At 49.0% G+C, this 15,623-nt stretch overlaps 1 protein-coding gene and 1 long non-coding RNA gene across 3 annotated transcripts in view; one reads left to right on the top strand and one right to left on the bottom strand.

Moving 5' to 3' along the window:
- SEPT9 (septin 9) overlaps positions 1-14,707 on the bottom strand; it is a 95,989-nt gene extending 81,282 nt beyond the window's left edge. For both annotated transcript variants that reach the window (XM_021414531.1, XM_021414534.1), the window contains exon 1: positions 14,442-14,707. In XM_021414531.1, coding sequence (XP_021270206.1) covers positions 14,442-14,463 — 22 coding nt within the window. In that variant the 5' untranslated portion in view covers positions 14,464-14,707. The remainder of the gene's footprint in view (positions 1-14,441) is intronic.
- On the top strand, positions 14,768-15,623 carry LOC110407170. The gene is made up of 2 exons (XR_002443762.1): positions 14,768-14,880; positions 14,975-15,623. It is a non-coding gene; the product is annotated as an uncharacterized LOC110407170 (long non-coding RNA).

Below are 15,623 nucleotides of genomic sequence, written 5' to 3'. Positions count from 1 at the left end.
AAGAAGGAAAGAAGGAAAGAAATTCATGCTTATGTCCAACACTAAGCAGAAACATACACCAAAGAATAAAAGACACTTTTCTAGTTTCTCTGTATTGGAGCCTCTTTCCAAAGAAGCGGAGCACAGCTAGACAAAGACTTCATCCCATGCGCATGGCTTCATTCTGAATCAAATGTCTTCAGAAGCAATTTGAGCTTCACAGGGATGGAACACAGCTGCACCCAAGGGTGAAGGTTACAGACAGGGAAGAGATCAGATCCTTCTCCAGTGCAGCTACCAGCACCTGGGTGCACCAAGGCTGAGCACTGCCAAATGGCCTGTGCCATCACCAGCCTGTCGTGGGAGCTGGACAGAGCTGGGCTAGGCAAGCCAGCACTGCTAACTGGCACAGCACTGCTAATTAACACAAGTGGAGTGGTGAGTTCACACACAGAGAGAATCTGGCCCAAGGATTACAGATAATCCTCAAGGAAACCGCAGGGAAATTGGCATTAGCAACATTAGCAAGATGCAGCTATTCCTACCACAATATTATACTCCTAGCAGAAGCCAAACACATTCTAACACTAAAAAAATGCTCCAAAATCTTGTTCTAATGATAAGAGGCAGCAGTAATTAAGCCTCAGTTTTTCCAAAATCAGAATGGTTTCCCCAAGCCAACAAGTGGCCTGCCCAGAGCTCAGCAAGGGTCAGGGGGAAGGTCCTGTATGCAGTGGGAGATAGCACATCAGCCTTTGACCAAACTCAGGCCTGGATTCAAGTTTTTAGTCCCAACCACAGTCGTTCTCAGGAAATCAACTGACACATCCATAGAGATCAAGGCCGGAAAAGAAGAGCTTAAAATCACCTTGACTGACCCACAAAACCCACAACATACCCTCCCTTCCTGAATCGTGCCCAGCTGACCGTGCTTCAACCAAGGGTTGGCTTTTCAGAGATATTAAACTTGTATGTCAAGACGGAATCACTGGAACAACCCAAGCTGCTTTGGTTGCTTGATGGTTAAAACAGCCTTCCAACAGCACAGGGACCATGGGTCTTTATTCCAAAGTGAGCAACCTCATCTCTGGGTACTCAGTTGATAGAAATATCAAGATCATTTCACTGCTGTGTGCAATGGCCTGTTTTTCGCTTCCCACAAATTCCTAAACAGCTGATAGTCATTGAAAGATATGCTGGACAACCATGAAAGCACAGAATAATTAGCAGAAGCAGTTTTTTCTTATGAAAAAAGCATGTTAGTCATCATCTGTGGTCCTTCTGGCTGGAGTGTTCCAGTAATCCAACGGGGCAGCGGAAAGGATGCCACGTCACCACGCTGACATATCAGATAATTTGTACAGATGCATATTTATAATGCAAGAACCCACACATCAGAAGGGACAGGCAAAAATGGGTCAGTTATGTGTGCTGTCCGTTTTGCTGGTTTAGGCAGTTCTTTTCTGTAGAAGAAGGATGGAGCAGAAAAGCATTCTTGTGAAGCCACACTGACTGGGAAGGGACCTTGTATTCACTGACAAGTCTAAAATCACTTCCAGTTCACTGTTGAGGTTAACCAGATTTCCAAAGAGATGTTCCTCTAAATTTAACCTGTCTTCACCACTATCTTCATGTGCAAACAGCATTAAGCTTCTGAAACCCAACAGATTGAAGCGGCAGGACCTAAGGAGCAACACACTGTCCTCGTGGTCTTTTTGCTAAACGAGTGGATTTTGTAAGGCTGGCTCAGGGCTTGCAAAGCCATCACAAGAGCAGCTTGGATCTGGTCCCACTCATTTCTGCAGAACCTGCAGCATCCCTGCAGAGACAGGAAAGGGGGAAGGCACCACAACTCATCCAAGCTGTGGCTTTGCTCAAAGAAGGAAATAATCAAACTCCTACATTAACCAGCTGCCACCAGAGCTTCTGCAAGCTAAATATGTGTTAGTTAATGATTAGCATTAATAGCACAAGAGTACCCAAGTGCCTGAATGGGCTAGGGATAGGGCATGGCATGCAAAGCACTGTGCAAACAGAGAATAAAACAAATGATCGCTGCTCAGCCCTTTCCCTTCACATTCCAAAAAACCCCAAGCATTTACAGCATTCAGACCCACGCGTGCACCAAACCTTCCCAGGTTCATCTGGCAATAGCCATGGATTAGCTGGAGAAAACCACTGTCAGATTTAAAAGAGGGGAAAGGAATTTTAAAACTGCAATGTGGTATTTCCATATGGAACAAATACTCCCCAGATGCCCCGCTGCTCTCCTCCCTGCTCCCGCAGGCTCTGACCACGCAGGACTCTTGGTGCAAGCTTCCCAATCCAGCATCTGGCTCTCTGCTGTGCCCTGACACTCTGCACAGCTTTATCACACCAAGTAGCAATGTGTTATTTCAGAGGGGGGGGAAAAGAAAATCATCCTTACTTAGATTTTAAATCCCTTCCTTGCCACCTCTTCGCAACCTCAGAGCAACGTCAATTTTTTCACTGTGCGCTCTGCTTTCTTTCTCTTATTTTAGACACTCAGAAATCCCTCAGAAGGTTCTGCTTCAGAGGGTGCTCCCACAACGAGCATCCTTGGGTTCATCGTCGCAGCCCTGCAAGCCTGGGGCTGCCATCAGGATGTAATACAGACCCCTTCTGTTTGCCAGGCTCTGAAAGGCAAATGTTGATTTTTCCCAGAGAGTGATGGTAGTGTATAAAGGAGAAAAGGCAAGAACAAAGAGGTGGCGGCTCACCAAAGTGCTGCTGCCAACATGGGGCAGAAGTGACCCACCGGGCTGCTGGGCCAGAGGGACACCCAAAGCAGAGCTTGCATTGCCCAACCTTAACCAACATCTGCTGGATCACAGCTGGAGGAGATGAGGGGCAGCCTCTGTAACACCCTGACGAAGAAAACCAGCTTCCTGGGTAAGAAATTTAAGCTCCGATTGTAGCTTGGAACATCAAGCATCTACGTGCTTCCACTGATCCTTACCAGCAACCCCACTGCACCCTGACATCCTTCCCCTTTGCAAGGAGTTGCCCCTGGAAGCAGTGGGCAGGAGGACAGCCACCAGCACCACGAGGAGCCAGGGACCCCTGGGCCATGACTTGCTGCACGTAACTCTCCTCCTCCGCACATCCTTCTCTCTGCCTGCAAAACGAGGTGTCAAACACGTCCCTCTGCTCACAGGAGCAGGAAGGATATATTATATAATGGTTTTACATTTTAGCGCTTGAGTCATTCTTCATGGTACAGCTATCTATAGCCTGCAGAAGTAATGTCCACTGTCCTTAAATGTCAGGGAAAGAGGGAAATTACAATTTGAAACTACCATGGAGCCCTACATCCATATAATTGAGGGTTTTTTTCCCCTATAAAATCCATCCAGAAGTAGCCAAGGCAATCCAATTTCATAAGCTAGTAACATTCTTTCAATATTTTCCCTTGCATCTTACAATTACATTTAATAGTGTCTGTAGTGGGGAAATTGGACTAGAAGAGAACTTCAGCCAATTTTTAGGAAGTACTGGAGTGCCTAATGTTGCGGATCAGCTTACACTGGAGTTTGCAAAGGTTCCTTTACAAACTGTAGTGTGACTCCATCTCTACCCTGAGTGCATCCTAAAACACTAATCCTAAATTTACAGTTCCCTCTTCCAAGTCAGAGGGACTTGTGGAAGGACAGAGCATCCCCAAAGCCAGCTCTCGAGCAGCTCAGGGCTGTGTGGGCTCCTGCAGCTGTCAGCATGGAGCAGGATCCTACAGGGAAAGGTAGAGCACCTGACACCCCAATGTGGCTCAGTCCTGGTGAGAGGCAGTGAAATCACTCCTGGCACAGGTGGAAGCCGTTTCAAGGCATGGAGCGCAGCCTGCAGCCTCCAAGGAAGCTTTTCTCTCTTAAAAGAGGGCTCACACAAAGAGGCACAAAGCCCATTCTGTGGGTCTTGCTGAAAGGCAGCATTGTGCAGGGCCAGCTCGGTGCATCGGAGCCAGGCGGCAGAGGTCGGGGCAGAAACCAAAATTCCTTCCACGAGTCGCTCACCGCAGAGATAGAAACGTTCAGTCTCCACTATGAAATCCCTCACCAAAAATGCAACTGCTGCTTTCTATGTAACACAGATATACATGTTCACCCAGGATGGAGATGGTCTCTGAGTTGCGCTGGGTTCTCCCTGGGCCCATTTGCAGCTATGGAACATCCCAGCCCATGCACACCCCATAGCATCATGACGTGGGCACTTGCCAGGCCCCCCAGCAGCATGAGAGAGGCTTCCAGGCGTGCGGACTTGCACCACGAGTCACAAAACATGCTGTGTAACCTGCCATGGATCCGTCTGGATGGTTTTCAGGTATTTTGAGACATCAAGTAGGGTTGGAGAGGAGACGCAGGTGTGATCCAGTCTGATCCCCCTTCACCTTTAGGGACAGGAAAATGTGCTTCATTTTCCTCTCCTTTGCCTAACAGCAACGAGATTAAGTGGAAGAGAAGAGCTGAAAGGCAGGAGATCAGTGATTCCCAGCAGCACAGCACTAGCATCTGTGGAGATGACACCAGGAGCCCCTCTCTGCAGGCGCTGTGTGGCACAGCCCCATCCCTCCTGCCCAGAGCTGCCCCAGTTCACTGCTCACTGCCAGGTGGGACCTCCCCACCAGCCATGGCTGAGGGACCAACAAGGGGCCAAGGGAGGATGCTCAGGGGTTGGAATTCCACCTTTATCTCCAGGGGCTGAGATCATGGGTGGAAAATATTTCTGTGTGGTCTCAGCCTGTTTCCTGTTGGCATCCCTCTCCACAAAAGTACCTCTTTGTGAAGAGTTTTGGAGCCAGAGAATGATGTTCATTGGTACAGACTAAACACATTGACCACTTTTGAGGCACTGGCCCTGGAATGGTACCTATCCTTAACGTGACACAGGTGTTCCCCAAACAGCTCCATCACAGCCAGGTCCATGGGAGTGGCCCCAGCACCCAGCCCTGAGGGATGCTGCTGCCTCAGGTGACACAAAGCTGTCACCTCCCACAGGGTTTGTAGCCACGTGCTTTGGGCTGGGGATTGCCTATGCAGGAAGGATGCCCCCTAGGATTAGGATGGCAAGCAGAGGATTCAAGGCCAGGATCTGAGCCTCAGGCAGCACCTGCTGAGCACTTAGACATAACACATTTAAGAGCCTCAGACATCCCTCATAGGGAGAATGAGGCACTACAGAGGGTGATTCACCTCTGTCCCAAGATGCTGTAGAAGATGGGGTGGTTTATCTGACAGCCCCTGCCTGGAGAGCTGCAGGGGACAGCTCTGGCTCAGAGCTGCTTTTAGATACTTCTTTGAACTAAGGCAAAAGTTAATTCCATCTTGGATTTTCCTGGTCTCAGTCCTCTGTAACATGGGATATTAGCTCCTTTCTGGCTTTAAATCAATATATGAAAGACTGAGGACTTACATTTACAGTAATAAGCACACCTTGGGTTATCTGCACAGTCATTAGCCAAGGAGCAGGAGGCAGGAGATCTGATTATACCCGGATGCAACCCCACAAACTGCATGAAACAACTTATTTCCCTGCAGCTCATTTTTCTCAGCAATAGAGTGGGTATAATCATATTTCTTACTCAGAATCTGTGAGGTGCCTCCCCCAGCCTGCAGAGCACTGGGAAAAGGCAATGCTCAGCCACAGTGCTCCAGCCCCAGTGAGCGCAGCCTCTGCCAGGGCAGCCCCATCCCTGCCTGGGGCTAACGTCACGAATCAGATCCCAAGTTTCTGTCTGTAACCTCCAGGGCAATGGGCATCTGCCACCAGCAGCTTATTCCATAAGAAGTGGAATTAAAAACAAACAGAAAACCAGCTGAACCGGTGTTTAATCTTGCAAAGATTATTATTACATGATTTGAAAAGCAGAGCCTCCAGAACACTGAGCTTTGTTTGGTTGTCTTATTTTGCCCATAATCTATAGGCATCAGGGCTTGGACGCTTCCAGGATGCTTCATGGGACTCTGCCAAGGCGGTTTTTAATCTAAAGCTTGATGTCCCAGCTGTGTTTTGACCTAGGGATACAACATTCATTCACCATCTGAAATGTGAAATACAAGTGCTCTAAAGGATGAAGACGATCCCATGCTGGGATGAAATGCCTCTAGGTTAGACAATATTAGAATTCAACTTAATCCCAGTACGCTGGATTGCTCCCACCAGATGATGCTTCTGGAGCCTGCACCATCCCTTAGCACAGGTCCTATGGAAGCATCTAGGTAAGCATCCCCCACTGACCAGAGCTAGCATGCAGAGGGGCTGGTGTCTGGCTGATGAGCACAAAGAGCCCTGTGTCCTCTACCTGTACCTGACCACACAAGGGAAGCTCTGAGGACAACCCTACAAACCACTCACGGCTCCCATGCTATCTGTGGGAAAGGTGAATTCCTGGGCAGATGTTTAACCCCGTGTGAAGTGAGTTCAAAGAGCAGAAATCCATAAATGCTTTGCTGCTCCAGAGAACACAAATGACCCCACCCGCATATCTGTAATACTTGTAACAAAAAAGAAAAAACTGTAAAACGATTCGGGTGCTACCTGAACAGCTCTTACCTTAGAATCATTGAATCATCAAGGTTGGAAAAGATCACTAAGATCACTGAGTTCAACTGCCAGCCCAACCTTCTCAGAGGGAATCCCACCGCCCTTCCTGCATCCACTCAGTACGATCCAGTACAACTTCTGACTACTCTCATTATTTCTAGCACACCTCTCTGAAGACATCGTTCACCTTTGCTGTCAGTGTTTTCTCCTGCATCCTTACAGGATTTCATGCTTCTTCTTTTTCCTGCTGCAGAGCTGACCAGGTTTGGCCCAGAAGTCCCCAGAACCCACGGTTCAGTTCCTGACCCCATCTCCTCTATCTCCAGTGCAAGTTGAGAGCACGCTGCAGAACAATAGATGGGGGGGCTTCACACAAATATTTACACAGGGCAGAGAATGGGGACACTTCACTTTCATCTAGGACTAAGGCTGGGTTTTCCTCCTGGGGCTGTGGCTGCATTTTAGATCAACCTTACTGCTCCTTTCCTCCCAGTGCACGGAGCTGCTATAGCTCTCCCTCCTTTGTTACAAACTGTGCCAACAGCAGCCCGCAAACTTTCCACCGGGGAATAGAAGCAGTTTGTAAAAGGGTCTAAAACAGATGCTTGTCATAATAAGCACCTGTACTTTGCCATAGGCCATGGCACTCCTGTATTTATAATCATGGCCCAAAGGGCACTAAAGGCTCAGTAAGATCTGAGCATTAATCCAGGCTCCAGACAGATTATGAAACAACTTTTTACTATTGCTTCTCCCCTACAAAGAAAGCACAGGGGCTTTTGTTTTCCCATTATTACCCTTATAAATTTAACAAAACCAAACAAAAAAACATAGTTCTGTCATTCTCCTCTCTCCCTGCATACCCACATTGCCCCAACAGCATTACTTGTCCTCAAAAGCATTACATCAATATCAAAGCCTGACTGGCTAATGCCACTATCCAGGACAGCAGCTGGCACGTGCTGGAGCCCATGGTGAGGGCTGAAACCTTTGCAGATGCATCGAACACGCAATGGCTGAGCTCATCCCTCCCCACATGAGCTGCAAAAATCAGCTGTCAGTTTACTTCACATCACTGTTCAGAGGTTTATCTGACAAAAATCCACTCCAGGAAATAAATCACAGCCTTGTGCTGCAGCTGCCAAGCAGGAAGAGGAAGACCACCCAAGCCATGACATCCCCCCGCAACCGCACTGCACCGGCAACCTTCCCCTGCCCAGATGTGGGACCTGCCAACCAAAGCATCTCACTTGTCAGTGCAACAATTTGAGAAATCGTTTACAGATGCAGATGTAGCTGAATGACAATTAGCGTCAAGGGACAATTAGCTCCGGTAATGTCAGCCCTTCAGGCTGCGTGAGCTTGAACTATTCAGTAAATAGTCAGCAGTTCTAAGAGTCGTAAGCTATCAACTGAAAAAAATACAAAAAATAGGTGCTTGAAATCCAAGGGCAGAATGCAGTGGGCTTGGTGCTGCTTGGGCACAACTCAACCTCACATGTCAGTATTATGCCCAGCTTGATAGAACTTGCCCTCTTAAACACATGGAGGCAGGATACCAAAGGCAAAACCCCTTCAATATGGCAAACAGAGCTGTAAGAGTACATAGAGGTTGGATTTTAAGGGTTTCCTGGTGCTTCTAGCAATTGAGCTTAGATAAAAGCAATACACCACACGTGACTCCTTTTACTCTCAAAGCACAGAAGAACAGTGAGGACAGAAAGATTCCCCAAAGCAAAACAGAGAGCACAGAGGATGAGGGCAATTGAGGACCGTCACATTTCCAAGCTGCAAGTGAAATTCAATGAGGGCAATGAATAACGTGTCATCCTCTCTTTAATTTAAAATAATAAAAAAAACATTGCGTTTAATTTCAAAAATGGGAAATTGTCTTGGAAGGAAAATGGAAACGGAGCATCAGGAAGCAAAGCCCCAGAGCATGGCATCCTGGGGACACTGGGGGCAATGCTGCATGGCTGTGCTGGTGCAGGACACTTGCTCTGCATGCCCACACATGCACCTCTCCTGTAGGCAAACCAAAGCCTGCAGCCGTGCTGGCTCACAGCTTTTCATCAGCCTTAAACCCACCTGAATAAATCCCCACAACCTCCCATGGTCTATCGCGTGCATGTCCCTTGTCCTGACTTGTAACCCTACAAGATGTGTTATTCTTCTCCCTCTGTACGTGTCCAGGCATTGCAGCTCAGCCACTGAGTCATTCAGCAGTAATGGCTGAGGGCACCGTGTACTCATTTCCTTTGTTTATTCTGTGCATTATATAAAGCTACAGGCGATCCCCATTTCCCTCGATAACATCAAAAACAAACTCGCACCCAGGGGCTGCTCAGGAGGATAGGACTCCCACTTGCTCCCCAAGCGTATGTACTCAGTGTTCCCTGGCATCACCACTGCAGCCTGCAAAGGGACGTGGCTCTAGGCATGCTGAGGAGGCCGCAGCCTCCAGCACCCATTGAGATCAGCCTCATTCCCATTGGGAACCAGAGGAACAAGTCTGTTCTGCTGTGTCCCCTATCTCCAGAACAGCAGCACTCCCACACCAGGAAACTATGGACTTTCTGCAGCATTACTGTGACCTTTTTCATTTCCATTACGCTTTTGACTCCTCCCTCCGCACTCCTTCTCTAAACAAATCTCTAAGCTGCACAAACCGTTTCCTGTAAATAATACTCATCTGACATGGACAAGGAAAAAACATAATAAGAAAAACCTTTTGCTGCCGGTTCCAGCTTGCAACAGCCCCTGCAGCTCAACTTCCACCAGGGAGCCCTGAAGGCAGCGCAGTGCTTGAGGGGAACAGAGGGAACAGCTGCATGCAGCACTGGCACGATTTGCACAGGGAGGTGGTGGGGTCACCATCCCTGGAGGTGCTGACAAATAGGGTACATATTGCACTGAGCAATGTGGTTTAGTGCTATGGTGGGGACGGGCTGATGGTTGGACTAGATGATCTCAGGGGTCTTTCCAAACTTAACGATTCCATGCTCTGGGCATCAGATTTGAAGCTGCCCTTCCCCAAAAAGTTCAAGTCACAGGGGTAGTTTGTTCCACACTTCAGACTGCTGTAACAAAATGGTCAGCATTAAAGGGTGAACAATAAGTTCCCAACAAGCCCCTTCTGCTCAGCCTTCAGCCACTTTCCCACCATTAGACAAAGTCACTTTTCCCCTCCTCCTGGTGCCATCATACACCGATGCTGTCCTCTGCTCTAGAAGCATCTCCAGATGTCTGGAACCCCACTGAGCTCTGGGAGAGGCTATCTCATGTACGTGATCATGAAAATTGCATTAAAAGCACAAAGCCAGGACCCCCTTTTGGGCCTGTGCAGGATCCAGATGCCCCATGCAGCACTGATCCCCTCTCTAAAACATAACATCTCTAAAGGGTGCTTGGAGCCATCGCCGTAATTGCAAAGCCACTGCAGAGTGGGAACAGGCTGACTCACCAGAACAGCACTACCTCCCTCCCGCTGCACCACTATTCTCAGCACACAACTTCTGTAGGGAAAGAGGTGGCACAGTCAGAGCTGGAACCCCATGGCCAGGAGGAGATAATGGCCCAGCTGTGCTTGGAGCAGATGGGGAGTTGGGGAGCGCAAGGTTTCCTCACACCACATTGCATGTCTCGGCCTTGCTTACCCCAATTGGGCATGGGAAGATTTCCTACTAGATGTGGGGATGTTTTTCTACCTGAAGCAACATTCTGCCACTGCCTGCACATGCCAGCCAGATTTGGCAGTGGCAGAGCGCCCAACCCAACCCATCCTGCCACCCCCCACAGCATAGCACTGCCACTGGAGAACCTTCCTCCTGAAGATATTACGTCAGTCACCGGGGCTATCAGAAACGTGACTGCCATGCAGCAAAGTGACTCAGCAGGGACAGAGAAGGCACTGGTACAGTGTGATGGATCGAGTGGCAAAAAAATAAGTGAAGGATGCTGGGGAAAGAAAACCCAGCAGGCAGAATGTGTAAATATGACTGGCACCAGGGCTGTTGTTTACTCGTTGGAAAATGTGAGCGTGAGGCATAGACTAATTGGTGATGCAGTTCCTGAAACAATAAGCAAGTGTTTGCCATACAGAAACTGGATCGTGCCTGTTTTCTCTTTTGTTTGGGGATTTATACAAGGATGGGAGGCTGTGGCCATTGGGTATCAACTAGCTTTCATGTGGGTCACATTTATGGCTTCTAATCCACGCAGCTGAGCAAGCCAACCTGCATCCTGAAATAGGGTACAAAGCCCTTTGTGCACCAGCCTCCTGCTATTCTTGGGTTATCAATAAACACGTTCATTCTGTAATCCTTATTTTCCTTCCTGTTACTTCAATAACACGAGGAATCACAATGCCCACTCAAAACCAAGTAACGCAGAATTTGCAGAGTCTTAGGGAGAGCCTCTGAGCTGGTGGAGGCATCGCTCACGCTGAATGCAGGTTTTGAGCACTAAGTTTGAATGGGCACAGCCTGAGGATCCGGCTCCGGGGACTCACTGGGAGTCCTCAGGACAATCATTTATTTTTATGATGCTTCTTCGCCCAGCAACGCAGGTTGTGAGGACCAGGAGCTATCTGTGAGTCAAGCTCAAGGAAACAGCTCTTTTATTTTTCCATATCTCAAAACAAAATATTTCATATTTCCATTAAAAATGACAATTTTAATTAAATGAATGCTTTTGTTGGATTGAAACTCTGTTTTTTTCTTCTTGACATTTTACCGGGGAACTAAGGAAAAACTCCGCCTGAACAACTCTGCACGTTCCACCAGGGCTCAGACAGAGTGCCAGGCAGCTCAGGGGACAACAATGGGGCTCTGCAAACACCGTGTCATCTACAGCCACACCTCACAGCTTTTATGACAGTGAGGTTAAAAGCCACAGAGGGAATGATGCAGGGCCTCTCTCAAGGGGTATCAGCCTGGCAAAGATCCTAATCCAACAATCAGGTCACCATTCTGCTACTCTTGAGTTTTTTCCCCTATAAGCTTAGCTCATCTATGCCGAGTCATTTCTCTGTATGTGCCTTAGCACTACATGAGGATTCCATAGTTGAGGCGAGGCACAACCACACGTGATGGCTCTGGAGGTACCCTAATTACTGTAATCCCTATTTCAACGTGTGCCAACAACTTACAAACCTGAAACTGTAAGCAGTCTTTGGCCAAAACAATTTGTACCACCCTTGAAAACACCTATAAACCAATCATGTCATGAATCCTGACTGACTGTTTCTTCTCTGGCATCATAATCGTGCTTAAGAAGTGGAAAATGAGAATCCAAAAAGCCTTTTAAAATAGCATTCCAGGACAACAAACATATCTCTGAAGAAACTCTCCTTTCCTTGAGGATCTGAAATAATAGACATTCCAAAAGAAAACATTTAAGAGTTGGCTTTAACAGTGGTTATTTCTCATTTTTAACTTGCTATGTAAAATCTTTTTGCCCTCCTCCTGCCAGGAAGTTCCAGGAAAACAGCACTGCCGGGCTGAGCTGCAATGCCTGCAGCTATGGCACAAAGGTCTGAACCTCCCTTTATTGGGAAGAGGTAAGGCATCTGCAGGCAAGCTGCAGCCCAACCACGCCTATGTGGCATGTGCTGAAGAGCTGTAGCAGATGGGAAATGACTTCCTCCAATGGTCTTCAGAAAAGTGAAAACTTGCCTGGAGTGGGGAACAACCCGGTAACAGAGTGATGTTGTGCTAACAGAGGACAGAGCTGGGGCTTCAGCCCTGTGAAGTCTTCCAGCTGGGTTCAGTGGGACCTGCTCCACCATACTTTGCCCAGAGAGGTGGTGGTGCCCCATCCCTGCAGACAGCCAAGGTCAGGGGATGGGCTCTGAGCACTGATGGAGCTGTGGGTGTCCCTGCTCAGTGCCGGGAGTGGCCTTTAGGGTCCTTTCCAATCTACGATTCTATATTAAATTGGAATATATGAAAGATGTGAGAGATGCTCTCCCTACCCTCAAAAAGGGTTTAGAAGCAGCTAATTATCCCAACTGCAACAAGCTTCTCAGCAAAGCACTGTACTTCCAGCTTGTCAAGGGCTGTCAGCAGCGCAGGCTTTAACTGACAAGTTACTCATTTGTCACCTCAAGGATTTCTCTATCAGCAGAAAGCCTAGAGGCTCTGCAGCACTTTACGCTCATCTCTTAGAAAAGTAGTTTGGGTTCCAATGAAATTTCCCAAAGGAAGTCACCACTGCTGATCCCCCAAGTAAGACCCCATCAGATGCATAGGACGCTCAGGGCTGGCTCTGCCCAGCAAGCCACTGGCTGCTCTCCAAGGCCTTCCCAGTGCGGTAAGTGACTCACCCAGTGCCTGCCTTCCCTGTGAGTCAGGAGAGGTGAGGGCCCAGTTCAGCATGACTGAAGGCAGAGCCTTCACAGCGCACACAAGGGCTGCGTGTGCTTTTTCCAAGATTAGTGGTGGCCACGGTGCAATGATGCAATTCTTCCCTTCATTTTTTCCATAAATGGCTGCTACATAACAGTCAAAACCCATACAGAGTTTCCAAAATATAACTGCAGTCCCTTTTGAGTTAAAGGTACTGATCAGACGCTGATCAATCTTAATTCTGCAACACTGTACTGACATGGAGATGGACACTGACCAGAGATCATCAGTCACCTCAGGAGCTTTGCAGTGCCACACCTTCACCCCAGCAGTCGCCCAAAGCAAACAGAACACTTCAGGACCACACAACACAGCCTCATCTGCAGGGAGCCTTAATTTCAGATCCTTAGGGCCCACAGTTATCCCACACCTCTTCTTGCACAGCTTCTGCCTGCTCCAGGGCCTCTTTAGCCACTATGTGCTTCCCTATGCACAATTCCATTAACACCAACTTTATTACAATGTGTTAATAAAATGTCTTTAAGTCTTCTGTTGTTCCCAGCATATACATCCTAACAAAACCTCCCTGGCAGTCCAGTCAGTGACTCTAGTAATAGAAGTGTACCCAAGAGAGATGCCCCTGATGCATTTAACAGCAAGCAGTTGGCGTCGCAGGGGGATTCTCTGAGCACAGAAAACCACCAGCTCCTGCTGAGCCCTACTGGCTGCTGCATGGCTGCAGGGGCTCTCAGCACAGAGGCTGCCCAGACACGTGACTCAGGACAGAGGCCAGTATGGTGTCACCATGTCCCCAAAGCTTCCAGAGTGGAGCCAGGGCAGAAGCAGACCTAAGGAGCAGTCATGGGCTGGAAGCTGGAGCCAAAAAGCACAGCCAAATCCTGCACCTGGGAGAGCCACCGGTGGGCACCAAAGTGCATGGGGTGAAGGATCTGTCACAGGGCATGGGTTCACACCATCATGCAGCAGCCAACTCTCGAGGCTACCAGCAAGGTTTCAAAAAAAGCTCAGAGAAAAGCTATCAGCTGTGGTTACTCAATCCCAAGCAGCTAGGGAGGAAGGAGCCCACCTGAGCCTGTGGAATCCAAAGGCACGGAGCCCTCACCCTGCAGGGCAAGACCGCAAAGCCGGGGCAGGGAGCAGGGAGAGGAGAACTGCACAGCGCTTGGGGCCCGGACTCTTCTGCATGGCGATTTGCCCTGAACACAGCTGGTGTCACAAAGCAGTGCCACTGTCCTGTTCTAATTCCAAGCTGCAGCCCAGCACTGAGTCAGCCCTGTGCTGGCACAGGTATCCTCCGAACAAGCTGCAGGCCACCAAGGCTGGCACAAGCTGCCACCCTGGATTTGTTCTACTCTTTAAGCCTTTTCCACCGGTCAGCAGGTTCTGTTTATATACAGCAAACCAGCTCCATTGTCCACTACAGAACCGCTCAGAGGGAGATGGGCTGGTTCAAGTCGTACTTCTATTTTGAAACCTTGTTCTTTTCCCAGTCCAGACACAAAAGGAGAGAGCCGAGAGGAGAGAGCCGCAGCTCACCTGAGTACATGGATTTCCTCATGCTGTCCCTCCAGGCTGCTCATAGGAACGTAGCGTGGTCACAGCTCAGTCCTTGTGTCGGTGCGGGCACGGACAGGGAGGGGACACGCAGTGCCACATCCACACGTGCGGGTGCAGCCGAGGGGCAGCTCAGCACTCCCATTAATTAGCGCACACCTTTCCTAATCTCGCTCACAGTTCTGGGCTGTTCCAACTCTCCTGGCATGGACAGGGGTAGAGCAGGGCACAGCCTCCCTGGCAGCTGCACATTATCACCTCAGAAAACAAATGGGAGCTGTGGGCTACTGCTGCCAACCTCCAGCCCTGGAAAAGCCGCTGCTGTCAGTCAGTGCAGCAATGGAAGGAAAGGGAATTTCGTGCTTCCAGCCCGGCACACCCCACGGCTTTGACTCGGCCCTTCGCTGCCAAAACAGCTCCTGTCAGTGCCGCTCTGCAGCCTGGCTGATTCTAGTTCAAAGTGCATTATTGGCCCGGCAGCACCCGGCAGTGTAAACATCTCTTTCCTCTTTCAGTCCAGACGTAAACGACTCATTTTAAGGCTGCAAGTTGAGTGAAACTCTCGTGGGGAGAGCTACATGGGAGCCCCATTTGGAATAGGCTGTTCCCAAGGCCCCAGGATCTGGCATCCCCCTGTCACCTGGCTGTTACTGGGGAGGGGGCTCAGCACGTGGCTCTGTCAGCAGAGCAGGAATGTGCCGGGTCACTCCCCTGGGAAATGCCCCTCAGACAACTAGTTACATAAATGCAATAAAGCTGGGGGCATCATGAACACAGACAGGAAGAGAAAGCAAAGAGCTGCTGTGACTGAAAGCACACCAAAGTGCAGAAGGAAGGACTGAGCAATTGGAACCAAGATTTCCACTGCCTGCTCGATGACTCACCCACACAAAGGTGCCGGGCACAGGTCCCGTCCACATGAGAAACTTCACCAGACTCAGGCAGGATTTCAGTACAAAGGGATTTCTGTTTGCTTTTGGGGTTCTGGACTTCTCTGCAGTTGGAGAAAAACCATTTCATGCCCCAGCCCTAATGCTGGTATCCCACAGGGACAGAGGAACAGAGCAGGTGAGGAGGACTGTGAGGGCATGGTCCCATCTGTATTTGTTAGCATTCTCACCTGTAGATCATCACCTCTACAATACATACAAAAAAAATAAACAA

Source organism: Numida meleagris, chromosome 17, assembly GCF_002078875.1.
Source record: "Numida meleagris isolate 19003 breed g44 Domestic line chromosome 17, NumMel1.0, whole genome shotgun sequence".
In the NCBI taxonomy this organism is placed as follows: Eukaryota; Metazoa; Chordata; class Aves; order Galliformes; family Numididae; genus Numida; species Numida meleagris.
The sequence above is the reverse complement of the archived record's forward strand: the minus strand, read 5'-3'. Positions and strand labels throughout refer to the sequence as shown.